This window comes from Schistocerca nitens, chromosome 1, assembly GCF_023898315.1.
Source record: "Schistocerca nitens isolate TAMUIC-IGC-003100 chromosome 1, iqSchNite1.1, whole genome shotgun sequence".
NCBI lineage: Eukaryota > Metazoa > Arthropoda > Insecta > Orthoptera > Acrididae > Schistocerca > Schistocerca nitens.
In genome coordinates, this window is record NC_064614.1 from 408350922 (window position 1) to 408372363 (window position 21442).

Below are 21442 nucleotides of genomic sequence, written 5' to 3' on the forward strand. Positions count from 1 at the left end.
ATGATGTCACCAGGTCATGTCATATGCTTTTCGTAAATCAAAAAAGACGGCACCGTGTGTTGACAAACTGATGGACACAAGATCATCGGTGGTGAAGCGACCCTGGCGGAAGCCACCCTGACATGGAGCCAGTAGGCAACATTGACTCCAGGACCCAACCCAACCGCTGACGCACCATACATTCCAGTAGCTTACAAAAAACACTGGTGAGGCTGATGGGCCGATAGCTATCCACATCAAGTGGGTTTTTACCGGGTTTGAGCACTGGAATGGTGGTATTCTTCCGCCATTGTGATGAAAGACACCATTACACTAGATCCCATTGAAGATGACGAAGAGATGTCGCTTGTAGTAAGACGAGAGATGTTTAATCATCTGACTGTGGATCCGATCTGGCCCAGGATCTGTGTCGGGGCAATGTGCAAGGGCACTGAGGAACTCCCACTCTGTAAATAGAGCTTTATAGGGTTCACTGTGGCATGTAGTGAACGAGTAGAGTTTCCCTTCCAGCCGCAAAAGGCTGGGGGGTAATTTTCCGACGCAGAGGTTCGAGCATGTTAACACCGGGAGCACCTGTTGGGGTCTGGTACCCGAAAACATATTTGATCTTTTTCCAGACTTGGGAAGGTGATGTATGGCACCCAATGGTCGAAACATATCTCTCCCAACACTCCTGCTTCCATCGTCTGATAAGTTTGCGAACGCGGGCATGGAGCCGTTTAAAAGCTATGAGGTGCTCCATGCAAGGGTGTCGCTTATGCCGCTGTAGAGCTCTCCGACGACGCTCCTTAATTGCTTCGGTGACTTCCGGGGACCACCAAGGGACTGCCTTTCGCCAGAGGCACTGTAAAGAGTGAGAGATCGTGTTTTCTGCCACAGAAACGATTGTTGTAGTCACCTGCTCAACCATCACATCAATGTTACCATGTGGGAGAGATTCAACAGTGACACCAGAAGTGAAAGTTTCCCAGTCAGCCTTGTTTAAAGCCCATCTAGGCAGGGGTCTGTGGGCCTGACGCCGGGGCAGTGACAGGAAGATGGGGAAGTGGTCACTACCACACAGGTCGTCATGTGCTCTCCAGTGGATAGATGGGAGAAGTCCTGGGCTGCAAATTGATAAATCAATGGCCAAGTAACTACCATGAGCCACACTGAAATGTGTGGCAGCCCCAGTATTTAAGAGGCAGAGGTGGAACTGAGACAGTAAAGTTTCAACATCTCTGCCTCAGCCAGTAAGCACGGTACCACCCCGCACGGGGTTATGGGCATTAAAATCTCCCAGAAGTAGGAAAGGTTTAGGGAGTTGATCAAATCAGTGCAGCTGATACATTCAGGGGTACTGCACCATCTGGAGGAAGATATACATTGCACACAGTTATTTCCTGTGTCGTCCTTATTCTGACAGCCACAGCTTCAAGAGGGTGGAGGGGCACAGTTTCACTACAGACTGAGTTTAGGACATAAAGGTAAACTCCACCTGACACTCAATTATAGTCACTACAGTTACTGTAGTATCCCTTATAGCTGCAGAGGGCAGGGGTCCGCATTGCCGGGAACCATGTTTCCTGGAGGGCTATGCAAAAAGCAGGTGTACAGCTTAAAAGTTGCCACAGCTCAGTCAGGTGGTGGAAAAGACCGCTGCAATTCCACTGGCAGATGACGTCATTGTCAGACTGGGAAGGCATGGAACATTCAACGAGGCAGTTCATGTCTCAGGGTCACCGGCTGCCACTGACTCTTTACCTAAGCAGTCTATATCAATTGTGTCTGAGGGTCCGGCGAGATCTAGGTCCTCAGTGTATGCCAGAATCTCCACCTTCATGGCTTCATGGCATGGCATCCGCCCTGATGCCACCCACTCTGACCAGGGGCCCTCCCCATGGGTGCCCCCCCCCCCCCCCAGCTCAGCAAGAGCCACCTGGTAGGATTGCCATTGCCAGTAGTCCCGATGCCCCAGGGAGATGAGCATCTACTCCACAGCACACGTGGGGAGTTACCGGTGCAATCATCATCAGAGCAATCCCTGTGTTGTCATGGGGCTACAACCAACAGGGTACGTGGCAGCCCCACCACAATGGACCAGCTACCATGCTGGATGTGAGGTGCTAAGAAGTCCATGGTCATCGTCAACGCACAAAGCGACACTTCATAGTGCATGATGGAAAATGCACCCAGGACGGTGTCCCACCCAAGAGATGGAGAATGAGCGGGACTGCAATGCGGTGAGGAGAAAGTGGGCTAAAGATCTCAGTGCACAATGGACACGATGCACCATGTAAAGCGCCCTTCCCCAATTGGCTCGCTCTTCGGGAAAATTTAGAAAGATGGAGGTCAAATCAGACAGGGGACCATCACATAAGGCCGAAACATGTATGACTCCTTTTAGTCGCCTCTTTGACAGGCAGGAATACCTCAGGCCTATTCTAACCCCCGGGCCCTTGGGGAGGAAGTTTGAAAAGGGATTTGAGGTAATGCTGGACTTTTGCTATGGGGTCACTATGGCAGGGCTTGTAAATGGAAGATTCAGTCAAGTTGACAGATACCTTCCATCAGGCGATGGAGCCTTTATCCACTGGGAGATGATCAAATAAGAATGTTTTATGATGATGGATGCAGCTCTTTCTTCTGCCAAGAGGTTTGTGTTCTTGGAAAGGGACCTGGGAAAGAAAGGTGATATCAAGTCAAAGGTACAGAATTCTTGGACAGCAACCTAAGGCTGGTTCAGGAGAAGTGTAGGAGGTTCACCATTGCACAGAGCTGTGCAATGGGAAAGGCAATGTTTAGTGTTAAGATTTCAGCAGTTTTGGTCAAACATGTTAGTAACAAAAAGGTCGAGAATGATTCAACTTACTTGTTGGGCTGCAGGTGAGACCCTTTGTAGGGACTTACTATTCCATGGGACTGAAGTGGATAGGCTGTCAACAGTGTTCTGGGCTTGTCTGAGGTTTGAATTTTGTGTGACATTGGGAGTGAGTTTTGGGGGGTGTGGCAGATGTCAGCAAGCCAGGTTCAGAGGACTAACAGAGGCTGACAGAGATTTTGACTAAGGACATGATAGGCCTTTGTGGGTAGTGTTTTTCTAAGGCAGAAGTACAACAGACATTCTTTTGGAGATGGAGATAGTGTTTGCAGTGCTCTTCCAATCGTAGAGCAAGGACTTCAATTTGGAAAATGGGGTGTAAGTACTTGAACAATGGAAATTCAAACAATGGAAGGAAAATATAGACTGCTACTTTCCATAACGATGACACATTAAGTTTCAGACATGCACAACTAAAAGACACTTACACATTAACTTCTGGCCGCGGCCTTTGTCAGGAAAGGAACACACATTCATTCATTCAAACAAGCAAGCACACCTTACGCACACACAACTGCCATCTGTGGCAGCTCAGACCAGAATGCAACTGTCCTGTAGAATGGAAGCAGCAATCTGAAGAGGGCAAGGAAGGGGAAGGGACAGCAGTGTATGGATTGAGGGAGAGAAGAGCACTGTCTGGAGGAATATGCAGGGACTAGACTGCCAACAGACACAGTGTCAGGAGGCTATGGGGCAGGGAGAGGGGAAACAGAGCAAAAAAGAAGAGGGGTGGAGAAATATGGGCAGTTGCACTGACAGAGGGCAGCACACAAAGAGGGTGAGAGACAAGAATAGGAAGGAGATGATAGGACAGAGGGGATAGAAACTGTTGGGTGGAGGGTGTGGGGACAGTATGTCAACCGTAGGTTGAAGCCGGGATTATTTCAGGAGCACAGAATGTGTTGGTAAGGATAACTCAGATCTGCATTGTTCAGGAAAGCTGGTGGTGGAAAGGAGGATCCAGATAGCTTGGGCAGTGAAGCAGCCATTGAAATAAAGCATGTTTGTTCATGCTGCGTGTCGTGCCACAAGATGGTCTACTTTCATCTTTGCCACAGTTTAGCAGTGGACAATCGTCATGGTGGACAGCTAGTTGGTAGTCAAAAAACGAGAGAAGTAGATCACTGTGTAACACACCATGCAGCTGAAAATAACATCCTTGATTTAAACAGCTGCTACACTACATCTGGATCCTCCTCCACTGCCACCAGGTTCCTTGAACTGAGCAGATGGGAGTTATCCTTACAACAACACATTCTCTGCTCCTGAAATTATCCTGGCCTAAAGCTACAGTGACATTCTGTCCCCACACCCTCTACCATGCCGTTTCCACCCCCTCTGTCCTATCACCTCCTCCCTATGCTTGTCTCTCTCACTTTTTGTGTGCAGCCTACTGCCAATGCACCTGCCCATCTTCACCCATTCCTGTCCTTTCTCTCCATCCCTGCCTCCTTGCCAGCCCCTCCCCCTCCCACCCCCAACAGCCTCCAATCATTGCACCTGTTCCTAGTATAGTCCCTGCACACTCCTCCATATGGCGCTCTTCTTTCCCACCAACTGTACACTGCTATCCCTTTCCCTTCCCCACCCTCTCCAGATTGGTGCTTCCATTTTACATGAAGCATTAGGGTCTGAACTGCCGGAGAAGGCGATCATATGTGCTTAAGGTGTGCTTGCTTGTGTAAATGAACATGTGTTTCCTTTTCTGATGCAGGATGTGGCCAAAGTTAATGTGTAACTGTCTTTTAGTTGTGCCTGCTGCAACTTAATACGTCATCTTTCTGGTAGGTAGCAATCTCTCTCTTCCTTACATTGTTGATAAGTATTTGAGACACATAATAGGAAGTATATCTTAAGAAGAGAGCAGAGCCAGGTCAGGGATGTCTATACTATGAAAATTTGTTTTTCTAGTATTAGGTTTGTGAGGACAGAGACTGGAATGAACTGAAGACTTGCAAGATGTCGTTAAAGAAAGAGGCTGACATCTGAAGAATGGAATCTTTATCGTTAGGACGTTGAGAGGGGATTCCATCGATAAAGAGAGTATTTCAGAATCAGGATGTGGGATGGTTTTTAGTGAAGGGGTCAGTTAGTAATGGGATTTAGCTATAAGGAGGGGAAAAATGCAAAAGACATCAGCAAGTGATATCAGGAGGAAAACACTGTAGACTAACAACAGAGATAAAGCTGGGATGTCAATGTGAACAGGAAAAAGTGAGAAACATATCAGAGGAAAATAGAAAAATTGACATGTGAGATGACTGTAAAAAAGACACGTGAAAAGTTATTTGAGGCATTGGGCTAGGAAACTGCAGAACAAAGTTTTGGAGCACTAAAAGCTCAGTTTCAATGCCTGCTTCAAAATATCAATCCCCTCTCTCAATATCAGCACCTCTGAATTAGAGAGATGGAAATTGTCCTTACAACACATCCTTCAATCCCGCATTCCTCATGGCCTCAATATCACCTAGCCCCCATTCTATTCTGATCTCTATACCTTTTCTCATACCTCAGACTTCAATTCATTAGCCTCCAACCACTTATTTCTCTCCTGAGCCACCTATCCCCCCCCCCCCCCCCCTCCCGCTCACAAACCTCCAACTCCACTCTATGTGCCATATACAACTACTGCTGCATGTGGCAAGATACCTGTTAGATGGTGCTATGACTGCTTATTGTATGTCAACTGACTCACACTGACTGGGCAACATTCCCTTTTCAGTTACTACTTTTAGGCTGGTTGTGTACTGGGACGCAGTCAATATAGGTAGGGCAAGCTGTTTTCTGTGTCATGTGCTTTTTAATAGGCGCAGCATGCACTGTCAAGCATGCCTGCCACCTACTTAAACTCCTGCATAGAGCTTGTGGCAGTGGCAACGTGCTGTACAGTGAATTCATTCTACAACTAACTGTTATGATTTCAGAAGATTTGATAGAACTATTGTGCAGAAATTGTCTTCTGTACCATATGACTTATCCCAATTGTACGGACAAAACTCTTAAAAATTCAGTGTGAGAGGATAGCTGAAGAAATAAGCGAAGTACTGCTACAGAAAATTACCTTAAAAATAAATTAGTACCAGCCTACAAAATAAACATAGTGAAATTTGCAGCCTGACATTACAAGTAAATTTTACAGCTGTTTCTTATTATAAAAGCTTACATTGCAGTTCTGGCTTGCATTTTTGCTGCAATGGATAAAGTTAGTTTTTAGGGTTTTTTTGTCACTCTTCAGTGCCTCTGTCACCTTCCAGCAACAGCATATTTACTGATGTGTAGTTGTGAACTACATATCCAAACTTTACCACATCATTTACCGACTAATTTCAAGAAGTTTCGTGAATATTCCAAACCAACATGCATTTGGATTGTTGGCAGTTTCTACTGTTTGTAGTGGTTACACCTGTCTGTAATGAACACTTCGTTGCCATAATTACCAGAAACTTAGCCACTGCAGGTCACATCAGATTTTCAAGCAACGGAAATACTTCAACCCCCTTTAGAACACACAGCATTATTACCCCTTAATAGTTTATTTGATCTGTGACAGACAATTCAGCTGTTCCACTCCTTCTATTTGCATCTAACAATGTATTTATATAATAGAGGGAAACATTTCACGCAGGAAAAATATATCTAAAAACAAAGATGATGTGACTTACCATACGAAAGCGCTGGCAGGTCGATAGACACACAAACACAATCATACACACAAAATTCTAGCTTTCGCAACCAACGGTTGCTTCATCAGGAAAGAGGGAAGGAGAGGGAAAGACAAAAGGATGTGGGTTTTAAGGGAGAGGATAAGGAGTCATTCCAATCCCGGGAGCGGAAAGACTTACCTTAGGGGGAAAAAAGGACAGGTATACACTCGCACACACACCCATATCCAACCACACATACACAGACACAAGCAGACATTTACAAATGTCTGCTTGTGGTTGGATATGGGTGTGTGCGCGAGTGTATACCTGTCCTTTTTTCCCCCTAAGGTAAGTCTTTCCGCTCTCGGGATTGGAATGACTCCTTACCCTTTCCCTTAAAACCCACATCCTTTCGTCTTTCCCTCTCCTTCCCTCTTTCCTGATGAAGCAACCGTTGGTTGTGAAAGCTAGAATTTTGTGTGTATGATTGTGTTTGTTTGTGTGTCTATCGACCTGCCAGCGCTTTCGTATGGTAAGTCACATCATCTTTGTTTTTAGATATAACAATGTATTTACATTTACATTCCCATCAATAAACAGTCATTAGCCCTATATCAAATGCAGTAAATCTGTGATTCACATCAAATGTTGCTGTTAGTACAGTTGACTTTTAAGCCCTGCTGATTTAGAAGGTTTATTTGTAGTCAATCATTTTTAATTTATTGCACCAACAAAGGAACAGCACCGCCACCACCACCAGGTTCCAGATCTCATAAGGTAATTATGACTACTGTAAAATGAAACTTCCTGGCAGATTAAAACTGTGTGCCGGACCGAGACTCGAACTCAGGACCTTTGCCTTTCGCGGGCAAGTGCTCTACCAACTGAGCTATCCGAGCACGACTCACGCCCCGTCCTCACAGCTTCACTTCTGCCAGTACCTCGTCTCATTCTGATGACTACTGTAGCTGCACGTACCTGACTTGCTCTCTGGTACCCTGCCTCTCCTTCACTGTGCTGCACTACAGCCCAGTACATGCCTAGCCTTAGAGTCTTTTGTTTACTTACTACATGTGTCTAATTATAAGTTGTCTGGTGGCTGAATAGGTGCTAGGCAAGAAACGCCATTTTACAAATTTTTCAGTCTTTTTTATATACTCGTTGACTACTCAACACTCTGAATGGTTACAGTCACTCCTTCCATTATTTCTTTTGTGGTATCTTCATTCAATTAAACATAACCAGCGCAATGAATGAAGAAAAACATGGCAACAGTAAATCACACAATTCAAAACAAAATATTTAAGCAAATAATTATTATAAGCTGTTTCCTTTGTAGACCACTGAAGATGCCTACATGTCGGTTATAAAGAAAAACAACATTAAATACAAGAGACAAGCAAGAGTCATCCTCAGCTGCAAGACGATCATGAATTATCTATTCCTTTTTTCTACATTTAATTTTTTTTAAATTTATGTCGTAGTTTTATAAGATAATGTCTTTACATAAATCTCATGGGGCTACTTACATTATTTGCTTCTGGTACCACTTGTTTTTCTTCCACTTCTGCTATTCCAAGGAATGACTGCAATGGTGTCTTTGGCGATCTCGCTTTTGCTTTATCTGTTTCTGTAAGGTGTTCTGTCCGAGTTTTGGTAACGAGTTCTACATTGCTAGCTCCAAAGACCTTGCATTCGTGCCCATTGATTGGTTCACTTTTGTCAGATCGCCATCCCCAAATACCTGACTTATTCCTGAGAACAGATTTTAAGTTAAACAGTATTAAACAGAGGAAATATGAACAACTAAGATGCACAATTTTCTCCACCAGCACTCTACGATGTATTGCAAAAATTTCCTTTATTTTAGCTAACAAATACTTGCATCCTCCAATCGTAGATGAACAGTAATATTCAAAGAATGAGCAATAATTAAATGGTTATTAATTCAATCCTGCACATTGAAGTAGTTGTTAAAGTACATAAAACAACATAATCTGACCAAAATCTATTAGAAGTGTCATAGCGTGTTAATAAGATAAATTCCAACAGGACCTAAGAACATCAGAAAGAAAGCAGTCATCCACAGAATGATGGTTATGATTATTTGGGTTGAGGGAGCGCTCAACATCATGGCCATCAGCGTTCTGACGAAAAGTCAACATGAAATCTCATGGGTCTGTCCCCACTTGCGGAGCAGTTTATAATGTACTAAAGTCTGCCGCCCTTCCTTACCAGTTTAGGAATGAGGCCTGACGGTTCACAAAATTTTACCACTCTGTTACCACTGGTATCAGTATCTGCGAGGATGGTGGGCAGATCTCCAGCGAGACCGAGGGCTGCCCTAATATAAGTATACAGGACACACGCCACAATATGCTGAATTGAAAGTGGCACGCCACAAATTTCACAGAATGGTGGATCCTCCTGTCAGAGGAGGAAGCCATGTGTGAAAGGGCTATGCCCAATGCGCAGTCTGGTAAGCAAAACCTCCTTCCGGTGGCGAGGCTGACATGAAAGTCCACCAAGCGTTTGTGGTCAACTTGAGCGACCGTAGTTTGTGTCTGACACCTGCAACCAATAAGTCTCCCCACTGACACACGATGCGTCTGCCAGAAAATGAGATTGCAACGGGATGGGACACTGATGGACAGCACCATCCCAACGTGCTTCCTTGGCAGCTTTGTCAGCCACGTCGTTACCCTATATCCCAACGTGGCCAGGTACCCAGCAAAAGATCACCTCCTTGCCACAGCGTTGGAGCCACTGTAAGGAGTCATGGATGAGCTGAATCAGTGGATCTATCGGATACATTTGGTGAAGTGTTTGCAGTGCACTAAGAGAGTCGGAACAGACAAGAAACTCGTATGGTGATGTCTGTGAACCTTCTCCAGTGCTGGCAGAATGCCATGCAACTCCGCATCATAATTTGTAAATTGTTCTGGAAGATGCACTTTAAAAATCCCAACAGGGAAAACCATAGAACAACCGAGAGCATTCTCCTGCTGGGATCCATTTGTATAAATAGCGATAAAACTGTGGTACATACTTAAAACAGACGAAAACAAAGTTGTAGAAACCACATCTGGAGTACAACTTTTCGTGTACTGTGTCAAGCTTAAAATCACTTTGGGCCTCTGAAGACACCAAGGCAGCAGTGCATGCCATCCCTGGGTGTGTATTTTCATGCCCATGAGATCCAGATCCTAGACACAGTCCGTAGCACGTATATCAAATGGCTAGGTCGCTTGGGGCCAATTCCTGAACAGACATTTGAAGGTGGGTTGGACCACTGAACTAAATGCCAATGACTGAGGTGACGCTGAGATTTTCAGTGCCTGTTAAGCCAAAAGGATATGTTGCCAAATCCAGAGGGGTGGTTCACCAGCCTTTGCACACAGACTCTGAACTGGGCTGGTCCGAAAGGCTCCAGTCGATATCCAAATGCCTCATGGTGGACAGCATCTAACATCCTGATATAGGAGGTCAGGCCGATCCGTAGACCATGCTGCCATAGTCTAGGCGTGATCGAACAAATGCCCTATAAAACTGCAGGAGCACCAGCCTTTGCACACAGACTCTGAACTGGGCTGGTCCGAAAGGCTCCAGTCGATATCCAAATGCCTCATGGTGGACAGCATCTAACATCCTGATATAGGAGGTCAGGCCGATCCGCAGACCATGCTGCCATAGTCTAGGCGTGATCGAACAAATGCCCTATAAAACTGCAGGAGCCGGGATCTGTCAGCTCCCCATGTTTTTCTGCTTTATGTTCAACAACTGGAAGCCCTTTGTTCGTAGGTCTTTCAGGTGTGGGAGCCATGTTAATTTCGAGTCAAATAATAAACCCAAAAAGCGCACAGTGTCTTGAAAATGTAAAATACGGTCTCCCATTGTAAGCTCTGATTGGTTAAAACTCCAACGAGCATGATTAAAATTGACACACATAGTCTTCTCAGGTGAAAACTGAAAACCAGTTGCCTGGGCCCAAGTTTCCAGCATCCTAATGGTCAGCTGTAGCTGCCTCGTCGTCGCCGTAAGATCAGAGGAAGAGTAAAGATTGCAAAGTCATTCACAAACAAGCAGCATCTGACAGGGTTTATGACTGCAGAGGAAATGCCATTGATAGCGATGGCAAACAATTGTACACTGAGGACACTGCCCTGGGGCACACCATTCTCCTGAACAAAGCAATCAGACATGGCATTGCCAATGTGATAACGAAAACTCCGGTCCTCGAGAAAGGATTGGATCAGAAGCAGTAGGCGTCCACGTAGTTCCCATTCCTGAAGTTGGCAAAGGACGTTGTATCTCCAAGTAGTGTCATACGCCTTTTCAAGGTCAAAATACACACAAACTAAATGGTTTCAGCAGAAGAAGGACTCCTGTATCACCATCTCCAGTGAATGAAGTTGTCAAGAGTGGAATGGTAGCGCCTGAAACCACACTGGGAGCGGCTTAGGTGACCTCGGGACTCGAGCAGCCAGAGGAGGCGGCAGTTTGAAACATTTGATGTTCTTTTACTGGCATTTACTGCAATATCTATTCTATCTGTTGATCTTGTATTAACATTTACTGATAAGAAAAGTTATTATCTGATAGTGTGCATTACTATCACCTACCTTTCAAAACTAATTTTATCCGTATCTATATAAGTTGTAACAATAGGTGTTGTAAGACGTGACGAAATTGCTTCTTCTGAAGGTTGTAGGTACTGAAGTTCTTCTGGAGATATCATACGCATCTGTTCAACATAGACTTGTTTTGTCTCATGATCCACTTCCATCATAACAGCAGAATCACCTGATAAAATATTCAAAGACAGAGCCTGTGATCACTTTGTTTGCACTAGTGCACAAGAAGCTATGAAGTTTGACATCTATTTTTCAGGAACCAAAGGAGGAGGAGCAGGAGGAGGAGGAGATGAAAAAGAGTGAAGGAGATTGAATGCAGAAGTGTGTGTGTGTGTGTGTGTGTGTGTGTGTGTGTGTGTGTGTGTGTGAAAAATGTTTTAAATAAAGGTAATGTAAACTCCAATAATGATAGAGTTATTTAAGTCCAACATGTTATAACTGCTCTTTAACAATCAATAGTAATTTGTCTTTCTCCTCCTCTTAATACCTAACAAGGAATCAAGATTCTAAATACCTGGGAATAAATTAGATACTAAATTTATGTATGATTCAAGGAACACCTCATATCATCATAGCAAAAAGGAAATCTGTAGTCGAATCTGGAAGGGTTGAGGATAATCGAAGACCTACTTTATAAATACTGCATATTTTTGCATATCCTTTTTCGCAGCACTGCAAGTAATCACACTGTACATAGCACAGAAAAAACACTTAACATTTCATCAAGAAACTTAATGTATTAGAGACAAATGATGGATTTATGTAATTAGCAGTAGCATACGCAAAAGTATCTCACAAAACAAATATATAATTGCAAAATTTTTTTCATCAGGTTTAACTTGACGATGGACTAAATCAATTGAACTTTATATCCTATTGTTTTGCATTTGCTTACTTGCGGATTATAATCAAGGGGCACAAATATCAGTTCTGTGGCACTGTAAAGTCAGTGTAAACTCTCAAACATAAACTTGCTTCTACCACTATGAAATATGTGCAATCCAATATCACATGTATTTAACATACAGTTGAAGCATTGTAGCACCAAAAACTATGCTACTTTCAATATTCAGAACAAATCATCAAAGTAAATTTTACAAGGTATGCACACTCAACTCACTGTCTAGCAGCATAGTATTTCTTTAGTGCTGTACATAAGAAGCACCTAATTGCTGACCTAAGCAGTCAAACAGAAAAAGTCCATCTCAGAACTATTTGTCCATACACATCATTTTGCTCAGTAATTCCATGGTGCAACGATTTTTAAAAAATCACTTATTACTGTACATGCCTTAATTTATGCCCATAACAAATGCCAAAATATATCCTACTATCTAACAGTGAGTGGAAATATCTTCTCATGACCACTGCTGAAGTTGATTTCAAAAAATTTGAAGCAGAAATATTAGTTCTAGGGTGTAAAAAGGACCGTATCAAAATGTGGAACACTATTTATAATTGTGTGGATAAAATATAAGGAAAAACATGAAAGGGAAAACTATTATTTTATTATGAGGGAGGGGAAAATCATCTAAACATATTCCCATTAACCAAGATGTCAGAGCGTACATCTTCCTTCTTACAAAGGCTTAAGCCAACTAAAAACCAAACCAAACATGTCTAGATATGTAGAATGAGATTTTAAGAGCAATTAAACCTTACAAAGGACCACATCACATCACTATTATATATTTTGATAATAATGTTGGAGAGTTCAATCCGTTTCTCCCTAAAAGTGTCTCAAATTACGTTCATGCCAGTGGTTCACTGGGCACTGACTGATCCTTGCATATGAGCCTTAGAGTAAGATGGATTTTCTTCAATTTGGGGTATTAGTCTACACACACACACACACACACACACACACACACACATGTAACTTTAATAATTTGATACAAGCAGTTATACAAGCAAAAATTGATTATTGTAGATATCAACAATTTCTGCACTGAATCATAGGAAAGCTAATACAACACAATGAAGAGAAGTTTATCATACATTTCAATGATGCAACATTCTGCAAATACACGAATACAACCACTCTTCATAAAAGGGGCAGCCTATAAATTACATTAATGCAACATTTTTACTCTATGCAACAGTGATAGTGTTAAATTGTAAACATTATACTAATATGAAAAAAAAGGTAAACAAGGAAATTTGATGAAGGCTGAGATATTATCGGACCTCCACTAAAGGAACTGAAAATACTACTACTTCCTAATGAATTCCACTACCTACACTTGTTTGTAGTAGAGTTATATCTTTGAAAAATTCACTAATTCTATGCTTGAGAAGAAGACCACTCTGGGAACAACTGAACACAAACACACACACACACACACACACACACACAATCTGACACCATGTACAGAATCTCAGGTCTCCTCATCAATAACTGGAAAAGAGAAGGCTGAACTGAAAGCAGACTGAATTGATGTTGCTCAGAGTGCCAAATTTATAGAGTTATAATGCTAATTTCAGCCAGTCATAATGTACCTGTAGAATTAATGTCACTAGAACCAATGTGTTACTGCATCCCCTTCCTCTTTTTCAATCCCACAATAGATACAGTTCAGCAAACTGCATTTAGTATATGAAAACAGTTATATATAAGTTTGAGGACAAATAAAATGTAAAGATAATACTTATGAAACCTTTGCTCCTGTAATTTCCAGTTTTTGAAGACACAAATGAAAATAAATTCATGAACACAGATTTAATATGCTGAAACTCTCAAAAATCATAAGCAATATCTATTTACATCATGTGTCAACATTTACTTTCTTTCATGGCTTTTAGTTCCTGAACATTTCATCGAATTATCTTTACTGTATAAAACAACTTAAACACCTGTGCAAACCTGCAGTTTCACGCACTTCAAAATGTATTTTGTCTTTTAGATTTAAAAACTACTTGAAACCCTGGGCAATGACCGAGTAAATGACCAACAAAGATTTTGTGTAAAAATTATTCTCAATAAGAAATGGAAGAAAAGCCATATCCAAAACATTGGTCAACTTGGACAGAATCTGAGAACCAATTAATTACCTGCAAAGCCCACACAAAATACAACACTTTTCAACAGTGATTACAGAAACCCAATACATGAACAGACCTAAACTTCTGATGTGTTAAATGTAATTTTTAAAAATTCTTCTTACAATTTGTTTCTTGTATGCAGAGACTGGTGATACTTCAGTCTGCATTACAAACCATTTCACAGTTAAAAGAACAAACGAATATCACATGTACTTCATTGAAACATGCCCATCAAACCACCAAAGAAGCACAAATGAGAAATGCAAGGAAAATCAAGCAAACATTTACGTTTGATGAGGCTACTTTGGTAATACCTGTAATGAACCAAAACTCTGATCACATCTTGAAATTCCATACAATCTACAGGGATTAATACTTGAAATTAAACTTCCAGTGCCAGAGAACCAAACTGAATTAAATTTACTTTCTAAGACATTTCAACAACTTCTGCAGGAAAGTGCTTTACAGCTAGAGTGCTACAAAGAGTACAAGAAGCAACTCAATGCAAAAATAAAAGAAAAATGTATTTGGCCGAAATTCTCATCACCTGTTTCAGCTGTCTGCAGTTTGAAAATATAGCTTCTATCACAGCGGATCACTGTGGGAGTTGCTATGTCTGTTGAAATTAAGAAATAACACATACAGTAAGTCTATCCAGCATCCAAATACATGTCAACAATTTAGCTATTCATTTTATACTTCCCTTTTTTCAGCAACTGAAATAACTGATCAGGAAGTCCAAGTAGAAGAAAAACATGATGTGTGAAAAGTGTTATATTTCTATTCATTGCATTACCACTACTTATTGGACATTTTCCCCCTGCTTTCCCTTTTACAGAACAAAATGAATGAGATCACATGTAAAATGGGATTAGTTTGCAGACGTGAAATATTTTCAGTAAACTCCTATTTAGCTGGATTCTTGTCAATGATGGTAACATAATCAGAAGCTTGTGGAAATATCTACAAACTCTTTTACAGATAACAGAGTTGTAAGAAATAAAATTGTATGGAGACAGAGAGTGGAATAAAAATCCAACTCCTTGATAACCTGCTCATTTACAACACTGTACTTTTTTCTTTTAACTTCAGTCAGTAATGATGTAGCAAGTATTAATGAAATATAAGAGCACGATGTGTAGCTGGTTCTAAACAAATTAAAAAAAGAAGTGACATTTAGTCTTCTAAGCAGAAAAACTAAGTTTTATTGAAACCAAAACATTATTATATAATGCAGTAAAATTAACAAGTTCAACAACAAATTTATTACAGAATTACTACATTTAACAAAGCTACAAAATGCATACACTATTGTCATAAGTCAAATGTGGACAACTTACTTTGTCCTTTAAATATATAGCTCCTATTTCCTCTCTGCCAGTTAGTCTGGTCAAATCCAAGAAGAGTAGTATCAATCCGTACATTTGAGCCTTGTTTATACACTTTATAGGTATCACTTGGACACATCCGAGATACCAGTGGTACTGCAAAAAAAAAAAAAAAAAAAAAAAAAAAAAAAAAAAAAAAAAAAAAAAACTTTTTATTCAAGTACTCATTGAAATGAACTAATTTTAAACAAAACCAATACTTGTGTTGATAGTCGGTGCTGAGTAATATAACTGGTGAACACAGTGCCACTTGTATCTCCATTAATATATACTTCAAAAGCTGCTTCATAGGTCAGGGGGTGCACTACACAAAGGAAGCAGCTACTCAGTGAAGTAGAGTATTTGTGGAATACACGTAGGGGTTATTTAGGCAAGGTTTCAGTTTGTTATCCTTCACATACAAACACAGAAATATCATAAAAATGTTTTACTAACAAGGGGAGGGCTTGGGGCAGATCTCACCAATTTGGTTCAAACTGTGGATAGAACCAGGCAGACAACCCTTCCAAAAGAGTATCTCACTTCATTGGGTCACAGGAAAAGAGAAAACGCTCTCTGAAGATATTCAAGTACAATGTAAGGGATTTTAAGCAACAATGTTTCTGTTAGTGCTGTGGTGCAACAATGGTCAAGAGCATCGAATGTCAATTCACAGGCTTGTGTTCAATTGTGGTTGCTTCCTCCCCCCCCCCCCCCATTTTAAATTAATTCTTGCACTGTTAGTCTGTTACTTAAAAAATTTAAATGTATTTAGAGCACTCAGTTTATATATGTAAAATTAGTATATTCAATTTCGTTACAATACTTACATATTGTCAGGCTCTTGCATACATAAAAAATGCAAGTAGCAATAGTTTCATTGAAGGGTTACACAGTACTGCACTCCGTAAGTGTGGGTGGTTTTGTAGACAGTGAGTCATTTCACCACAATTGTCTCTGCATACTTGTAATCCAATATCCCGTATTACATTGCTCCATACTAGGATAAAGTTTGGTCAGTATTAATTATGTAATCCAGCTTGAAGTTTGGTGTTATCTGCCCATGTGTCTACAGAACTTTTCTGCAGATTCCAGCATATCTTTCAAAGTTGCAACATCATTTTTGTTGACAAATTTGGTGATTTTTTCTGTGCTATTGAATGTTTAAATTTGAAGTTTATTACCTACGTATGAGAGGTGCAAAAAATTCCGGAACTTTGTCCACAATATTTTTCTACACTTACCTTTTACTTATTGTTCATGGTCTCTTTCAAAATACTCTCTTCCACAATCGACACACCACTCCCAATGCTGTTTCAATTTCTGGAAGCTGTCTTGGTATGCCTCTTGCTGGATCGCAAAAGCACCATCTGTAACTTTCCTTTTTCCTCATCTAACATTGCAAATCTTCGTCCTTGCAACAGGGTTTTCAACTTAGGAAATAAAAGAAAGCCTGCAGGTGCCAGGTCTGGAGAGTACAGAGGATAAGACAGCACAGCCATTTTGTTTTTTGCACAATATTCTTGAACCAAAAGGGATGAATGTGCAGGTACGTTATCGTGATGCAAGGGCCTGAATTGTCTCACCACATTTCAGGCCATTTCCTTCTCGCAACACATCCCAATAGTACCATCGATTAACAGTTTGACCCTCTGGCACAAATTCATGATGAACTAATTCTTCAAAGTCAAAGAAAACTATCAGCATGGCTTTGACATTTAACTTGATCTGATGAGTTTTTTCAGTCTTGTAGAAACTTTCCCAACCCATTGTGAAGACTGAATCTTGGTCTCAACATCTTAACCATCTCTTAAGGAACAGCTCATTCTCATTTGCACAATCCAAAAGCTCTTCACAGATTGTGAGGTGACAGTCTTTCTGGTCTTGACTCATGAGCTGTGGGACAACCTTGGCAGCATCACAGAGCATTCCAAGATGCCCTGTCATGATTTCATGACATGATCCAACTGAAACGTTAAATTCTTCTGCAATTTCTTGGACAGCCAGTCTTTGATTGGCACGCACAATTTAGTTGATGTTTCTGACATGAGCGTTGTCGGAAGACATCAAAAGGTGTCCTGAACGAGGGTCATCTTTAACTTCCTTCCTCACATTTTTAAAGCATGTGAACTACTCATAACACCAAATACCGCTTAAGCACTCATCACCATAGACTTTCTGCATCATCTGGTGTGCCTCTGTAACAGTTTTCTTGAGTTTCACGGAAAATTTAATCCGGATACATTGCTCCTCCAACTCTGCCATCTCTAAATTTGCAAACTGTGCGACACAATCTTCTACTCAGTACAGCACTTAACAAACAATAACTAACAGACATTCGACAATGAAACTCCTGGAAGTTACACATTAAACACAGATTTGTGAAGGGTGCCAACCGCATTTCGCTCCAACACACCACTGGCATGAAATTACAAATGTCTCAGAATTTTTTGAACAGACCTCGTACTAGCAATAAAGTGAAATTTGTCTGGCAAGTATGGGAATGCAACTTCCATTGCCCATTGTTGTAATGTTTTCATCGCCGCTTGTTCCTAACAGCCTTGTAAGTCTGAAATCTTTTCCATGTTTTGGAGATGATGAATGCAATTTTGCCTTGTTCTATTTCTTTCCTCCAAATCTAAAGACTTTTTGTTTTGTTTTTCTAAAGATAGAAATTGCTGTTTTAATGATGGGAACTTCCACTGTGGATGAGCTTTAGCAAAATCGACGACTTTCTTCCTATTACCCAAGGACACCAAAGTGTGAGAGGAATATTTGTTAGAATTGCCATCATCCACATTGATGCCTGTGCTTAAAAGAAGGAACCTGCTACAAATAAAAGAGTACTTCTCAACAATGACTGGATCTCCTCAGCCCAGCATGCTACTTTCCTGGACGATGACCACATCCTCTCTGATGGCTCCACTGTCACTATCCCCATGGAATATTTCCCGTGCCATATCCTCACACACCCCAAATCCTCCTACCACTCCCAAGAACCAGCTACAAAATGAGTGCACCCCCCCCCCAAAAAAAATCACCTAATACCACTCTGGACTGGAGCAACTGAACCACATTCTTCCCCAGGGCTTTGATTAGCTATAAACATGCCCTGAAATTAGGGACAGCCTACCCAAGATCCTTCATACCCCTCTGGAAGTAGTGTTCCATCATCCAACCAACCTCCACAACATCCCAGCACATCTTTATACCACTTCCATGCCCAATCCCTTCTCACAGTAATCATATCCCTGTGGAAGCCCCAGGTGCAAGGCCTGCACAATACATCCACCCAACACTTCCTATTCCGGTCCTGTCACAGGCTTAGCCTATCCCATGTCCGGGCCACCTGTGAAAGCAGCCATGTCACATACCAGCTCTGCTTGAATCACTGCTCAGCTTTTCCTATTGGTAGACTACTAACTTGCTATCCACCATGACAAATGGCCATTGCTAAACTGTAGCCAAGAGCAAATTGGACCATCCTGTTGCACAATATGTAGCTGGACATAACATGCTTTATTTTAATCGCTGTTTCACAACCCAGACTGTCTGAATTCTACCCTCCACCACCAGCTTTTCTTAATGGAACAGATGGGAGTTATCCTTACACAACACATTCTCCACTTCCAAAATTATCTCTGTCTCAACCTATGGTAACTTACTGTCCCCACACCCCTAACCTAGTTTCCACATCTCCCTTCTGTGCCATCACCTCCTCCCAACTCTCATTCCCTCACTCTCAGTGCACACTGTTCTCCATCAATGCAGCCATAAATCCTTTCCCCTTCTCTGCTTCTCTCCTTTCTGCTCCCTTTTTTCCCTTCCCACCCTCCCCCACAGCCTCCCACACTGCACCAGGTATCCCCATCTGCCACCTCTAAACCCTGCATGCTCTGCCAGGCAGCACTGTTTCCTCTTCCCCCACCCATATCCTGCTATCCCTCCCCCTCCTGCACTCCACTATGGATTGTTGCTCCCATTTTACATGTTTCAGTTTATGTCTAGCCTGAACAGCCAGAGCTATAACTGTCATGTGTGAGAGGTGTGCTTCCTTGAGAGAATGTGTGTGTGTGTGTTCCTCCCTTCTGATTTAGACTTTGGCCAAAATCTAAATGGTTAACAGTCTTTTCATTGTGCCTATCTGCAACTCATGCGTCATCTTTATGGTGAGTAGCAATTTATCCTTCACGTAATTGTTGATGTTCTAACATGGACTTTCCATTGTTTGAAATTAATATGAATAATTTCAATAACCTGCTCTGCAATTGTTTGACTCATAGCTATTGCTACAGGGCCCCCAAACACAGGACTTTTGGTGATCATGCCTTTTTAACTAAAAAAGTGTAATGAAAAGTGTTGGTGAAATTCTTTTTTAAATCTTCATCTAAAGTTGCAGTTTTGATATTTTCATGATTCGCTTCACTTGTGATAATTCTTCTTGCATTTCTGTTTTCCAAAAATACAATACTTTTTATTAAAAAACCACCACAGGCATGTGTTGAGATGCCGTTCAAAGCTGAAGAGACCACTGTTATATGTTGGAAAATAGTCAAAATTACGAATCGGGAAAAACATATCTCATTAAAAGACGAAGAAGAAGAAGAAAGCAGCGAGAAGCAAGAATCGAACTCAACTCAGTGAACTGGCAAGCACTGCACTAGACCACTTTGCTATGGCTCTGACAAGAACACTTATTTACAATCCCTCACACTATACTCAAAAAGCTTTACACCATCCACGGTTGAGAGCAGTGGGGACAGAGTGGGGGAGGATCGCCACTTAAAAGATGTCGATGGCTAAAAAGACAGTGCTCTATCCGAAGTCTAGTTAAAATTACCTCCTCCCAACAACAAGGCCGGGAGGAAGAGGTCAAAGCACAGGGAAGAGGTTTTACATCCCGTAATTTATTATCGGGTACCGTAGACCACTGTGTATGCTATAAAAGAGCAATATGGCGACATAAAAGGCTCTGTAGGTTGGCTATGGGAACCATGCGAACAGTGGGCCGAGGAAGAGAGACTGCCGCCTTGGCCGCTATATCGGCTGCCTCGTTTCCACGGATTCCAACATGCCCTGGGATCCAGAGGAATGCCACAGAGACGCCTCCCAAGTGGAGCAAGTCCTGAATATGATGGACCAGAGGTTGGACAGGATAAAGAGCTTGGAGGTTGAGGAGAGAGCTGAGCAAATCCGAGCATATAATATACTGTAGCCGCTTATGGCGAAGGACGTATTGGATAGCCTGGAGAACAGCTTAAAGCTCCGCAGTAAAAACTGAACACTGGTCGGGAAGCCAAAATCTATTAGGGGTGTTGCCAACAATATAGGCACTCCCAACACCAAATGTGGTTTTTGAGCCCATCAGTGCAAATAAATGTGGCATCCTCCATTTGTGCGCATAGAGCAGCAAATGACCGAATATAAACTATTGGAGGGGGGGGGGGGGGGGGGGGAGACTACAGTTGGAAAGCTGACAAAGGTCACAGAGCAGGCTGGTCCGGCGACAACGCCTAGGTGGCACCGTACCCCCATTTGTCCACAAAGTTTTACAAAAGTGGAACGAAGGAGAACATAGCAGTTGGCGGAAGTGGACTCCTGGTGACTGTAGAGAGGAAGGGGGGCCTGCATACCCTAAATCCAAGGAGGCATCGAAAAAAAGGACGTGGGTCGCATGAGTAGGCATGGAAGACAGACGACTAGCATAACAACTCAGTAGAACAGCTTGCCGATTGGACAGCATAGGTTCAGCAGTCTCAGCGTAAAGGCTGTTGATGGGGCTAGTCGAGATGCCGAAGAATAGACGGTCGTGAAGAGCAGTAAACTATGCTTCCATAGTCCAATTTTGAGCACACTAAGGCACGATATAGGCAGGAGGAGGACCAGTCAGTCCAC

The 21442-nt window shown here is 42.0% G+C and overlaps 1 protein-coding gene across 3 annotated transcripts in view; it reads right to left on the reverse strand.

The window, feature by feature from the left end:
- The window catches only part of LOC126249631 (ankyrin repeat domain-containing protein 13D), a 140462-nt gene that overhangs the window by 54811 nt on the left and 64209 nt on the right, over nt 1–21442 (reverse strand). For 2 of the 3 annotated variants that reach the window (XM_049951310.1, XM_049951323.1), the window contains exons 5-8: nt 15521–15664; nt 14728–14796; nt 11127–11307; nt 8034–8259 (exon numbers count right to left, since the gene is read on the reverse strand). In XM_049951310.1, coding sequence (XP_049807267.1) covers nt 8034–8259; nt 11127–11307; nt 14728–14796; nt 15521–15664 — 620 coding nt within the window. The remainder of the gene's footprint in view (nt 1–8033; nt 8260–11126; nt 11308–14727; nt 14797–15520; nt 15665–21442) is intronic. The other variant, XM_049951317.1, reaches the window with a different exon arrangement.